Source organism: Berghia stephanieae, chromosome 3 (genome assembly GCF_034508935.2).
Source record: "Berghia stephanieae isolate SIO BIC M18660-M18661 chromosome 3, UCSD_Bste_1.3, whole genome shotgun sequence".
Lineage (NCBI taxonomy): Eukaryota > Metazoa > Mollusca > Gastropoda > Nudibranchia > Aeolidiidae > Berghia > Berghia stephanieae.
The window spans coordinates 107,345,312-107,359,699 of NC_088362.1; the positions used below are offsets into that span (position 1 = coordinate 107,345,312).

General features: G+C 37.2%; 1 protein-coding gene across 3 annotated transcripts; it reads left to right on the plus strand.

Moving 5' to 3' along the window:
* Positions 1–1,065: 1,065 nt before the first annotated feature.
* Positions 1,066–10,420, plus strand: LOC144969114 (intraflagellar transport protein 20 homolog). 3 transcript variants are annotated; one of them, XM_078908173.1, is made up of 4 exons: positions 1,066–1,213; positions 2,647–2,732; positions 8,387–8,490; positions 8,922–10,420. In XM_078908173.1, the coding sequence occupies exons 1-4, from the start codon at positions 1,087–1,089 to the stop codon at positions 9,001–9,003; spliced, it is 399 nt and encodes a 132-aa protein (XP_078764299.1). In that variant the 5' UTR covers positions 1,066–1,086; the 3' UTR covers positions 9,004–10,420. The 3 variants fall into 3 exon arrangements, 1 of the variants encoding a protein (XP_078764299.1); XR_013644727.1 differs by lacking the exons at positions 1,066–1,213; positions 2,647–2,732; positions 8,922–10,420 and adding exons at positions 3,426–3,575; positions 4,731–4,878; positions 5,308–6,531 and having other exon boundaries at positions 8,387–8,475; XR_013644728.1 differs by lacking the exons at positions 1,066–1,213; positions 2,647–2,732; positions 8,922–10,420 and adding exons at positions 3,426–3,575; positions 4,748–4,878; positions 5,308–6,531 and having other exon boundaries at positions 8,387–8,475.
* Positions 10,421–14,388: the final 3,968 nt, after the last annotated feature.

Genomic DNA, 14,388 nt, shown 5'->3' on the forward strand with positions numbered 1-14,388 from the left:
AAATATTATATATATATGTGTGTGTGTGTGTGTGTGTGTGTGTGTGTGTGTGTTTATGTGTGTATGTGTGTGTTTGTGTGTGCGAGTATGTTTGTGTATGTATATCATAATGGTGATGGTGGTGGTGGTAGTAGTAGTGGTGGTGGTGGTAGTAGTGGTAGTAGTAGTAGTAGTAGTAGTAGTAGTAGTAGTAGTAGTAGTAGTAGTAGTAGTAGTAGTAGCAGTAGTCGTAGTCGTCGTCGTCGTCGTCGTAGTAGTAGTAGTAGTAGTAGTAGTAGTAGTAGTAGTAGTAGTAGTAGTAGTAGTAGTAGTAGTAGTAGTAGTAGTAGTAGATATTGTTGTAATGCTGCTGGTGATATAACAATACACTTGAAATAGAAATGTGATAAAACAGTGGATTTTTCAATATAATATATAGGACTTCATTATTTAGTAGCCAGGATTTCACATCATAAAAGCCATTTAAAAACACACAAAAGAATGCAAAATGACACGTAGCCTAACAAACGACACATCTGAAGTATATACAAAGACATTTAATTATAAGCACAGGACTCTACTATAATATTAGGTAAACTTCTGTGATTATAATATGTCAAAGTGCCATTTAATGTAAACATAGACGTTTTAAGAGTGAAATGTAATTATAAATACCAAAGTTCAGCACATCGGGGATCACCAATGACAGGAACCATGTGTTTGAAGAGAGAGAGCGAGAGAGAGAGAGAGAGAGAGAGAGAGAGAGAGAGAGAGAGAGAGAGAGAGGGGGGGGGGGGGGGGGGGGGGGGGGGGGGCGGTTAGAATAGAAAGAGAAGAAGTTTGCGATATGTTTATGGGGCGACGTTTTTTTTTCACCTGTCAAAAATTCTCCTCACCTGGTTTAGATCTCCTTTGTTTTCGAAATTATATTTCAATCAAAATAAGTTATATCAAGTCATCAATAACTTCATTATATTAATTTTGAAGATATATTCGATGAAATATTCAATATCCTTATCTTACATTATTATTATTTTTTGTTGTTGCGAATTCTAATTCATTTTTTACCTAGCTTTACCTGATGTTGTTTCGCATACCAACGTAAAGATGGCGGACGAAGCGCTCGCTCGGGCAGGTCTCCACTTTGATGAACTTAATAAAATCAGGGTATTAGAGCCCGAGGTTGCTCAACAGACTCGAGAATTGAGAGAGGAATGTAAAGAATTCGTGGACAGTAAGTTATTATATAAACTATGAACTGTAACGCAATGATGGTGTCTAGGCAAGCTGTCGCTCAGTCATTCACTCATGAAGATTTTGACATGAACACAACAATCAATACATTAACATTAAGTAATCTAGAAGCTCTCTAAGCAAATCTAAAGTGGGTACGGATAATGCAACTACCCGCGATAAATTGGGGGAGACCTTCCATAAGCTACTACATCTCAAGTATTCTTGTTCTCCCAACCCAAACCCCCTACACTAGAACTTCTATAAGGGGTTTTGGTTTTGGATTGGGAGGGGAGACTTAAAAAAAAAAGGTCCCCCCCCCTCCCAAACCCCGTCTATAACATCGGAAGAAGACTTGGGATGTAGTAGCTTATGGAAGGTCTCCCGGGGAATAAAACTAGGGAAGCCTATCTAGACGTCTAGATATTCTAGCAGATGTTAGTGTAACTGAGAAACTGAAACGCAATGTCACAGTGTAAGTGTAAGTGTAAGAGTGGAGAGTGAGAATCAGTAAGTAGTAGTAGTAAGTTGCAAGCCAAATTATTTAGCTTACTGCAGAAAGAGTTAGAGTGTAAGTGTAAGAAAGAATGAATGTTCATGTCATTTACGATTTTTGTATATATAAGTGATTCTTAGTCTTAGTATCTAGGTCTAGGTTTTCCTATTCAACCTCATTACGACACTTCAACACGACATTAATTATAATCATTCACATCACTTATTAGTCACTATCGGTTGGTATCAATCAATTTTTCAGAGACCTTCCACACGTTCCTCAAGGTAGCTTCACTTTATAATTGTTATTTTAACCATGGGTCTTTGTCAGAAGTGTATTTATTCATTTTGTTGATTTTTAGTAGCATTTTAAAATCAGTTCAAACTTTGATTGATTGGTAAAAGTTTAAATTTTCCTAAAATAGTAATAGGACCATTGTTTTGGTTCTCTGCCGCCATTTTGTTGTTGAAGTATTGAAAAGTAGTGCAGAACCGTCATAGGGATTTATTTTTCGATTAGGGTTAGCTCGGGGTCCGAGGGTTTTTTTTTTCCTATTACTATTAGGGTTAGTTAAAGGTACTAGGTTTTAATTTTCTTAAGTTTAGTTAAAGGAATACCTGGGTTTTTCCCTTAGCTAGAGGAATGTGCTGCAAGCCTCCCCAATTTTCTTAGCTCACTTTTTCTGTGTCTGATTATTATCACTGTGGTGATGTTTTGGAAGAAGACATTTTTTTTCAGAAATAAATCCATTTATTACCTATTAACAGTAGCTATCGAAGAATGAGTCTTGAGGGTTAATACTTACTGACTCAAACTTGGGTCCAGATGACCCTAAGTAAACAGTCTCCCTAGAAGATTTTTTGCAATATTGATATTATTGATATTGAATTTATTTACTATAGCCCCCATTTATTTTTTATCTTCTCATGTCTCATTAGAAATTGGTGACTTCCAGAAGATTGTCGGAACTTTTATGGAAATGGTCGACTCTGTTGCAAAAGAAGTGGAAAAAGAGAAGATGAAGGTAAGAATTTATTGTCTGGATGTTTATATTAAAGCAATTTTTGTACAAACTTAAGTTGAGACTGTATGACAAAGAGTCTTTTCAAATCTATACTTGTGACTTAAGCCCCCTTCCTAAAATTGTCCAGTTGCCCATGTTTTACTAAGAGTAGGTATCCCAATCCAGTCCATTTCTGTGTAACGGGCCTGAAAATCTCTCATTTTCAACCAATTTCACTTGAAGCAATCTATATTTCTATTTAAGTTACAGGGATTAAAATTATATCACTGCGAAAGCTTATCTATTCTCCTAAAACATGTCAGATTTGATGATTTTTCTTGCAAAAATAGTTTATTAGACCCTTGTAAAGAGCATGACATAATGCGTTTTTTTATCGCGGCGAATAACCGAAATTTTATGGGTAACCATTTTTTAACCGCCAACGCTACTAGTACTTTTGTTGGATCGTGTTACAAATAGCATTATTAGAAAGGGAATTGAAAGCTCTTTCTAATGATACCAATAACAACGTGATTTATTTACATTAAAACCCTAAAAAATCGAAATATTTCAGAAAAAAAATACCTAAAATCGGCAAAAAATTCACAAATTTTTATTTTTTAAAGCCAAAAATAGGATTGGAAACATTTTTTCTTTATAATATCTAAATCTCGATGGTTTCCGAGATTTGTACCACCGCGGGAGTTCCAAACGTCAACACAACGCGAGCATTCCATTTTCACTTTTGATTCCGGCGTGCCTAGCATCGTTGTCTCAGTTGAGTCTCAGTCAAGTGAAGTGTCTTTGTGTTATTCAATTCCTAAAATGGATATGAACTCAACAGATTTTTAAAAGAATCACTAGGTAAGTGTTTTAATTTGGCTTTTATTACATCAATTTTACATTTAATTCTATCTTTTATATAAATGATGATGTTTTATTATCGTCCGCTGACTTGGACAAGAATGAGAATATTGAGAATGACCTCATTTTGAAACTCCATGTCAGAACAGATCTCTGTTAATTTTTTACACCATGAAATCCTAATTTGTTTTTTCATGATATCATAAAATATAAGTTAATTTAACATGTGTAGGACATTTGCTGACTTCAAAGTCAAGAATTGTGTTTAAATCTTTCTTCAAACACGACCTAGCAACATCGGCATAAAAATCCAAGATGGCGGCACCCGACCGAGTGCGTTTGTTTATCAATTGACGGGGAATAAGCACACTCCTGAAATTATGTGTTGCTTCAATTAAATTACTTTTTTTGGGTCTCCAAATCAATCCTTAAGATAGGTAGAAGTTAAGTAACTATTTTTCGGCTTTCATGTTTTTTATTGTTTATTGACAATTGAGTCAAACAGTGAACTGGCCATTTCCAACGATAATGTTAGATGCTCAAATTAGTAAATAGGATCTCTCTCTCTCTCTTTCTATCTATTTATTTCTCTCTCCCTCTACCCACCCCCCTCCCACTCTCTTTCTCTATATTCTTCTCTCTATATCTCCTTTTTTTTCATTTTTTCTCTCTCTCCCTCTACTCTCCCCCCCCCCAACTCTCTTTCTCTCTTCTCTCTCTATCTCCTCATTTTTTCTCTCATTGTCTAATCTTTGTCCCCTCTTACACTTATCTCTCTCTCTCTCATCCTCGCACACATACTCATTCTCTTTCTCTTCTCCTAGCTCCCCCCCCCCCCCCCCCCTTTCTCTCCATACAAACAACCAGTTGGCTACCTTACCTATGGAATTTTCTTTTTCAGAATGTTCAAATATTGTGTACTTTGTGTTCATTGGTAAAGTAACTTTAGCACCACTCTTCTTGTATCATATTTTTTTTCTTTTCAAAATGTTCTAAATAATGCTTTGTTGTTAGATTAGGCATAATATAGTAGATAAGAATAAGCTTAACTATCCATGATGGTAATAGTAATGGTTGGCAATGTAGAAAGTTTGAAATCCCATTTTTTGTGACCTGTTTTTCTACTTATTGACTCTTGATTACTTTTTTTTTCAGTTGATGATGACTATGAGGAAATGAAATGAAGGTTTTTGATGAAGGGGAAAGGTCGGCGACCTGATGCTTGTTGGAGTGCCCTTTAACTAATCGAGTTCTTCTTCAGCTACACTTTCTGCGATGTGAGGGGGGATCATCTGAGGCCAAGGTATGTATTGCATCTGAGACCCTATGGTTTGCAAGTACCCTACTCACAAGCACAGAAGCTGGTATTAGGTGCAGTTTAGTTATTACATATCATTACTATTTCATTATTTTAAAGCCCTTCTTCATACCACCAGTAATTGATTCTCTTCTATCAAGCAGAAAGTATTGAGATCCATACGGTAGCAATCAAGTTACTGCCCAATTAATGCTACAAAAACCAAGATATACCGTAGAATGTAAGGCTCTGTCTCTGAGGGACTTCTATTTACTGCATTCTCAACCTGTTTATATTTCAGTGCTCATATCATGCTGCTGTTTTTACCCCATTTGGTTAAGTCGGATTGTTTACTGCTTTGCTTATATTTCATAAATCTGCTCCAGCAGCTTACCTGCAGTGTGTGATCATTTTTAATTTATTTTCTTTCTGCAGATTGCAGAGTGGTTTACGTACCTCTATCCGGAGTGTGTCTTACTAGTCCAGAGGATAGGACTACTCATCGCCAGGAAGTTGGATACGGCTAGGTCAATCCACGACCCAGCAGAGCGTAAAATTTTCCTCAATGAAATTCTTGACTATGATTACTTGTCGCCTTCGCTGAGTGCCCTGAGCATCACTCGCAGTGTGCTCTTATTTCGGACACAGCAGGGTTTGCCAGAGTCCTTACTTAATTGGCTCTTAAGTATTCTGAAGCTCGGACCAGTTCATCATAAATCCATTAGAAATGCTGTCAAGTCAACAAAGGCAATAATGGCAAAATTAAGGGAAAATATTCGTCGTGATCCAGGGAAGGTGACATCTTTTGCCAGTTCGACTGTTGAACCTTACTTTACACCTGGATCATCAACATCTCTGGTGTCTACAGTCTCTCCAGTATCAACATCTGTCTCTGCACTGTCAGTGCTGACTCCAATGTCAGCCTCTGACACTCCAGTGTCAACGCTCACCACTGCCTCAACAGTGTCGTCACTCACCACTGCCTCTACAGTGTCGTCGCTCACCACTGCCTCAACAGTGTCGTCGCTCACCACTGCCTCAACAGTGTCGTCACTCACCACTGCCTCAACAGTGTCGTCACTCACCACTGCCTCAACAGTGTCGTCACTCACCACTGCCTCAACAGTGTCGTCGCTCACCACGGCCTCGACAGTGTCATTGCTCACCACTGCCTCGACAGTGTCATCGCTCACCACGGCCTCGACAGTGTCATCGCTCACCACGGCCTCGACAGTGTCGTCGCTCACCACTGCCTCGACAGTGTCATTGCTCACCACTGCCTCTACAGAGAAGGAAAATTGATGATAGTGAGGAAAATGTATGTGATCAGTCTGATTCTGATGTGGACGATGACTATGATGAGTTTCGATTCACAAGTCAAGGTCAATGGGTAGCAGTTTTTTATGACCAAAAGTTCTATGTTGGTCACCATTATCAGTGATCAACGGGGTTATGTTAGGTTCCTCATCGACTCTTCTGTTCGTGCCTCTACTTACAAGTGGCCTGTTGTTGAGGACATTGCAGAAGTGGAGTCCAAGTATGTCTTCAGGTGGGACTTCGAAGTGACATCTTCTGCAAGTCCTTGACTTTGGACAGTTGCTGATAAGGCTATTACAAAGGCTTATCAGCGCTTGAAGGGTATTATTTGATTGGATTTGGGTGAGAATTGTCCATTAATGAATTTATATTGCTCATACAAGGTGCATTTTGTGTTGGAACATCTGTTTTGTCTCATCTTATCACATTTCCTTTTTTTCCCCAGAGTCAATAATTTTATCTGGTTGACCGTTTTTGGCCAGTTTTTAGATTGCTCTCAAGGTTATCTGCTGCAGTCTGACTGTGAATATGCTTCATCCATGCATAGTTTATTACTTTGCAATTATTTTAAGACTAAAATGGTTATTCTGTGGCTGTTTCAAAATTTTCTATGAATTTTTGAAAATCATGGATTTTTTATATTTTTTGATTGTGGCATCCAAATTTCATTTCATTTCAAGAGTATTTCTAAATGAAAAGGTCTAGTGTTAAATGTTGATTATAGTTAACAATTTTCTGTTTATTTTGAGGTATATTTGCACTATTTATTATCTTAGTTATTTTTTAATGAATTTTTGAAAACGGGTAAATTTGACGAAAAATCAGTTATTTCCCTTGATTGCGAAAAATGACAAAATTTCCATTTTCAGATCTCAATAGCTCTTTAACCGTGTTTCTTAGCGCACAGGAAAAAATTAGACAAAGTGTGTGGGTACAAGTCTTTATGTAAAAGTGATCCTTTGGGTTCTTAGTCATTTACTTTTCTTAGAATGAGATCTCAAAAATGGAGTATTTTGCAATGCGAAAGAGTGTACTTTTTCTCGCTATTTCGAAAGGCCATAACTTTTTTATTTTTTAATATTTTTTAATAATTTCTTCTGTTCTGTACATCAATCAACACATAGTTTGATATAAAAAGTCTTGGATTACTATTTAAAGCTATCTAAATTTTGGTCTGGAATACCTACTAAGAGCCAAAGGGGTGAGTAGGGTGTCAGCGCAGTAAGAATCTTGTTTTTTCCTTAAGATCGACCCTGCAGACAAATTTCTTCTTGAAATGAATAAATAGAATTTTGTAAGAATATTATGTTTTATTATTAGGCTTGGGGATTAAAGATTTGACCCCACTCACAAATACGCTTAGAAAACCTGCCTGCAACATCACAAGGCAGGCTCTGACATGGAATGCCCAAGGAAGAAGTAGACCAGGGAGGCCAAGAAATAGTTTGTGAAGAAGCACGGTAGAGGAAACTAGGAGAGGCGGTTACACATGGACACAGGTGGAGAAGTCCGCATCCAAATAGTCTGCATCAAAATTTTGGACACTCCAATTAATTTCTTTCGCATTAGTCTAATTCCCTCAACAATACCTGTAATGTGACTATGCGTTTGAGAGGGTAATATTTGGCCTTTCAGAAAATACATTGGATTACAATTCCTTCATTGTCGATAATTAAATGACCAATATCTTTTTTCATTCATCAATCAATGTCATTGCCATCTGTCAAAAAAGGGGCAGGTAACTCATGTTTGATATGAGTGTCAAACTTGTTTTTGCATATTTCCTCATAACTCTGTCAAACTGTTTTGTAATCCGTCGAAAATTTCAATCTCTATTGTCATTTAAAATCAAAGGGAAAATACTCTTTTTTGTTGTTGTCGCAAACCGCATTAGTAAGAACAAGGAGTGGAATCAGATACAAGTCAGTTAATCATTGTCAAGAATGATTGACTATATTTACCTGTTCTGCAGCTTTTACTTTATCTATTTCAGTATTAATTATTGCCTTTGCCAGCCTTCGTTGGGTGGAGAAAAAATGTCAAATATATATGTTTGCTAGTTTGCTCTTTTTCTTTCATAGCTGTAAGAAGTTGTTTGAATTGAATTAGATTTAGATTTTTCCTTTCTTCACCTCAGACATTTGATTTGGAATTTATTGGTATATAATAGATTGCTTTGATTTTCTTCCCTCATTAGGCCATTGGTTCCAGAAATCTCCTCAAGTCAATCGCCAAACAGAGAGAAGCCCAGCAGCAACAGTTACAAGCCCTCATCACAGAGAAAAGGATGCAGCTAGAGAGGTGAGAAGAAAATCTGAAAACAGTTGCCTGTTACTTGCGACATAGGACCACAATATTTACTCACTGGCCCAGTCATAGTCATTTAGATTTTTCTAGACAGATACACTCACACACATACACCCTCCCCCCCCCCCCCCCTCTCCCCCCCTCCCATATACACATATATACAGAGAGAAGAGAGGTTGTGGGTGAGGGCAATGTACTATCCCCTTGCATTCTAGCGAAAAGAGAAATTAAACAAAAAAATTTTTTTCAATATAACCAAATTTTTAAAAAAGTTGGAAATGGACATTTTCATTAAGTCAAGTTTGTCTTGTATTAACGTTTCTGGTTAGCAATTTTCTTTTTTTAAAAAAGAAAGAGATTGAATGAGATTGAATTGTTCCTATTTGCACTGTAAGGAAATGTCCCTATTTTTTTTTTCTCCGCAGGTTGAGGTTACAGCATGATGCCCTGTTGAAAGAGGAAGCTAATCAAAATGAATTCATTGAACAGTTGATCTTACAAAAATAATCCATTTGTATATCATTTTTATCATCATACTTCATCTTGTCATCCAATGGATTCATCAAGTTTCCCTAGAACATTCTAGAAAGCGATGATTGTGTCAGGACAAAGTGAAAAGACAAACTTTTATAATTACTTGTGGATTCATTTCATTTTGCTTTTGGCCTGTTTGGTACACTTAAGAATTAAGAAAAACAAAAACTTATTTTGGATAATGGTATGGTTTAATCACCCTCATCTCCACAACTGAAAATTATTACCTGATATAGACTTAATTCATGTCAATTTTGAGTTGTGAAGGTGAGAGCCTGATATTGTAATGCTGTGATTTCCCTTTAACAAGCTCAAAGCAATTTTAGTATTGAAGAGGGAATAATTTACCAATAGATAACTGTAAATCCAATGTGTGAAGTTGAATAGATTTTAAGTTTTTCTTTCAAGTGTCTCATCTCATGGAATGAGAATAATATGTTCTTCATTCGATATCGCTTTGTAAAATGATTCCAGGATCTTTTTATCTTCTATCTGTGATAAACATGATCAGACCAGCTGCAGGTAGCAAACAAAAGATCTGAATATTTTTGTGGAATTAACAACCTTAAGAAATTAAAACTGTCTAAATACAAGATTCAGCCCTAAATGTTTTGAGTTTTTACTTTGAAAGGATATGGAATTGACGCAGTTTTCAATAATTTCAAAAGCATAGGTTAAAATATTGGATCGGGAGGGGGGGGGGGGGTGGGGGGGAATCGGAATTTGGTGAAATTTAGCTTCAGAAAAATTTGTGTCTACTTTTATATGTGTCTAATTTGTTGGTCTGCATGATAGTATTAAAGGCTTTATACAATTGTATAAAAACAACTGATTTGGTCAATTCTGGATAAGATTTAGAAGTATCAAAAATAAAAAATGAAGTCTTGCTAATTGAAGCAGATTTTTTTTTCTGTTTGATCTTAATAGATTTAAAAAAGAAAAGAAAAGGAAGAAGAGAGGTCAATCTGACATTTTATAACAAGTTGATTTGGGCAATATTAAAACAAGCAGAATTTCCTGCATTATAAGAGTTAAAGCAAATACAAGTTTGATATATTAATGTGTTGTTATTGATACGATAAAATTGACTGGTGTACTGGTTTGATTATGAACTGTTTGCTAGGAGGAATGAAGACTATCAGTGAGTATTTGAATGAGTGTGCTTGGGGTATGTTAGACTTATTCTGTGTGCATGAACATGATCCAATGAGTCAAAATGTAAATTTTATTGTTTATGAGAGCTTGTGCTTGTTTGTAATTATGATTAGCTTGCATGGATGGTGGATGTTTCTGTGTGCCTGCATGCAGTTTCAAATTTTGTTGCTTTAAAATATGTAAAAATGTAATCTGTCTTCAGATGAAATAAAAAGAAATGCTATATGCCATTTAATAGGTCTTTGTCGTTTAAGATTTTAAGTTTAACTCCTTTATTTAATAAGATTTGGTCTACAAGGATGCATCTGAAGGTATGCTGTTTCCATTTAAATCACTCTTAGAAAAACCAGTCGTCAACAATAGAATCGTCATTTTTTATCCGACCTCCGGTTGCTCTGCATAAAACATATTCATTCTGCAGTTGAAAACTTTCTGTGTTTTATTTTTTTTTCATACTAGACACAATACAAGGATAGGTTGCTCTCATCTTATATACTAGCAGACTTTATAAACACACCAGTGTTTTGAATCTAGATGATGTGCCCAATTGTGCAATTTTTGTTGTTGTTGATATTTTTACAATTGTTCACATTTCTTCGCTTTATTTAGCTTATTGAGCAACTCTAAACACTAATTGCCATTTTCACAATGTTGGATTAAAATCAGAATTCCAATTTTTTTCGTTACTTCCCTTGAATGGTTGGCATGGTCATCAAGCCTTAAGGTATGCTTTATCCTTGAAAAAGACTGATAAATTTGTGTAAATACTCTCGTAGCAAGTGTTGTTTCCTTTCGCATTCATACATTCAAAGCAACGAAATCTCAAAGCGTTGTTGAGGTATTGAAAAAATTTCTGAAGGAAGTTCCATTCATCAGTGCAATGTTTTATTAGTGACTCCTTGATGAACCTTCTTCCCAGCCCATCCCAAACATCCTAGTTGGATTGAGATCAGGAGTATTGGCTCAGGCCATTTCAGGACATCGAATGTCTGATCCTTCAAGAAGTCCTTTCCTCGGATTGCAGTGTGGGGCATTGCATTGTCATGTTGAAAAATGAATATTTCCTCATGTTCTTGAAACAAGAGTACAATCAAATGTTCCAATACCTCATAAACATAAGCAGCTGCTGTGATATTTCTTCTGAATACATAAAGTGGAGTTTGATCAGCATATGAAAATGCAGACATACGTTCAGCCATAACCATAACGGTTCTGCTGAAGCACAACAGCTGAATATTTTTCTTCTTGATGACTCCATACACGACATCTGGATCTGTAAAAGACCCGTCAAATCTGCTTTGTAATAAAAAGACAATATAGCTCTAATCATGATGAGTCCAGAAGATATGATGTCGAGTCCAGTTCAATCTGTTGATTTGTTGCTGTGGAGTGATATTCCCTGCGATCAAAGCACGTCTGTCTCTCAAGTCTGCTTCGTAAAGACACTGCCTGATGGTTCTTGTATTGACTTCCATTGGGTCCTCTTGTTCTTCCAACTGTTGTCACAGGAATGAATCAATTGTGAAGATGCTGGAGCACGACATATTGATCTTCTTTGAGGGGTGATTACTCTTGGTTGACCAGATCAAGAGGGGTCATCAATCACCGTTTCTTAAAATTTCTGATGAGGTAAACTGTGGTTGATAGGTGGCAATTAAAGATCACGACTGGTTGTTTTGAAGTTTTACCGGCCCTTTGCATTCCAATTATCTGTGGCATTTTGCTTGATGAAAAATTATGGCGTTTCACTCAGAATACTCAAATCCAATTTCATTTCAGTCTAGGCTTTTATAATGTGGTAAATGCCAAGAATTGCATCAGTATGCATGCTGTATGTGCAAGCATGAACTGTTCACAAATCAAAACGTAAAGATAAACTTGGCAATCAAAGGAAATGAGGCATACATTTATAATGACCTTATGCATTGAGTGCTCATAGTCATGACTACTTTTGATGAAAATGAGAGTTAACTCAACAGAGTGAGTAACTCAGTGCCAATAGCTCAGTAGTTAGTGCACTGGCTTCACAAGCAAAAGGACTAGTATTGATCCCACGTACCATTGTGGGTGGTTACCTTTGCCCCCCCCCCCCCCCCCTGGTTTACTGGGAGGTTTCTCTAGCTGTTCCTTCTACCCCCCCCCCCTGGTTTACTGGGAGGTTTCTCTAGCTGTTCCTTCTAACCCCCCCCCCCTGGTTTTACTGGGAGGTTTCTCTAGCTGTTCCTTCTACCCCCCCCCCCCCATGGTTTACTGGGAGGTTTCTCTAGCTGTTCCTTCTAACCCCCCCCCCCCCCTTGGTTTACTGGGAGGTTTCTCTAGCTGTTCCTTCTACCCCCCCCCCCCCTGGTTTACTGGGAGGTTTCTCTAGCTGTTCCTTCTACCCCCCCCCCCCTGGTTTACTGGAAGGCTTCTCTAGCTGTTCCTTCTACCCCCCCCCTGGTTTACTGGGAGGTTTCTCTAGCTGTTCCTTCGACCCCCCCCCCCCCTATACCTAATTTCCCCTTCCATGTTGCTTTTTGTCTTGGGCATGAAACACTTCATAAATTACGTACTGGGTATTGTCCTGGCTGGACCCCTCGGCTGCGGGGGGGGGGGGGGGGGGGGGGGGGGCACAGTTAAATGTGTAGTACGAGTTTTTGGAGACGATATTGTTTCCTTGTCATCTCTCTGTTGTGTACTGTTATATTTTATACTTTGAATATAATATTTGTAATCATTTGTGTGTATTCCTCTTAGTGGGATACTGTGCTTTAGTATGGATGAGACTTTCAAATTGAGTAGGTTGCTATTGAAATCTACTTATGTTCACAATTTGAACTAGCCTTCTTTATCTTATTATTTTTGTTATAAATCTATAATTTTTTGACCATCTCATCGTTATCTTTTTTTCCTGGAGACGAAAAGACTTAAGACTGTCACTGGGTACTATTGAGGTTTTGTCTGAGCGAAATATCCACCCAGCATGTCTGTGAATGGGTAGCTGGATCTGTTTGATCTGGCCGACTTTATTTTGTCATAGACTAGCCTAGCATCCTATCTACAGGTTACCAACCAATTGTTTCTGTCCGTTTAACGCTACAGAAACCGGTGATAAATTCCAGCTCTCTAGCATCCTATCTACAGGTTACCAACCAATTGTTTCTGTCCGTTTAACGCTACAGAAACCGGTGATAAATTCCAGCTCTATGAGTCTCATGCAAGGCTTTGATCGAAATTGAAAATAAAGATGCATTGTCTTGTAATAAAAAAAAAACCCCAGAGCAAACACACTCACTCACTCACACATACACACACACACGCGCGCGCGTGACAAGAATGATAATGATAACACAAACGGAAAAGAGAGTCGTGACCAAAACTCGTATAATTTAAACAATTTGAAATATTTTATTAGATTTATACGTAATACATCGATTATATTAGCTTATCATTATAGTATAATCAAAAGGTGAAATCGAAAATAGCGCCTTATGCATGGTGTGTATAGGGCTGATATGTTAAGCTTAATTATAATACGTACTGAAATAAAATGTATACACAGATTATGTCATCATATAAAATTACCTTCTCTATTTATTATTTACCCTGTGAGAATAAGCTTAATGTACACACAATGTAAGGTGTATTAGTTTGTATTTAACAAACTTTATATTCACAAAACAATTACAGTTAACTAAAAAAAATGAGCTTTTATATAGCCCAATATCCACTAAACGTGCTCAGAGCGCTCTGCAAGGGGTCCCTGGCTGACACTAACAGCAACACTTAACATGTAGGACGGGACATGAGGCCTGTTAGGCGATATTACAATATTATCGGACAGAGACGATGCTAACGGCCATGTACTCATTTTACACCTGAGTACGATGATAGAAAGCGAGTAAAGAGTCTTTTTCAAGGATTCAACTATGCGCCGATCCGAAAGCGAGTGTCATACCACAAGACCACATAATATATATACATTTGATATAAGCCTTACAACTGAATTAAGTGGATCTCCAGTTTGTGAGCATAAATCACAATGTTTTTACACATTGACGCTTACTGTAGATACTTCACGGCACATTGCATTTTAAAATAACCCGCATGATCTGCAAGGACATATTTTCTTTAACGGTCAATAATAGAAGAGTTACGAATTCACCTAAAAGCTGTTTGTATGATTTTCACGTACCGTCAAATGAGGTTGGATTTGATGTGACC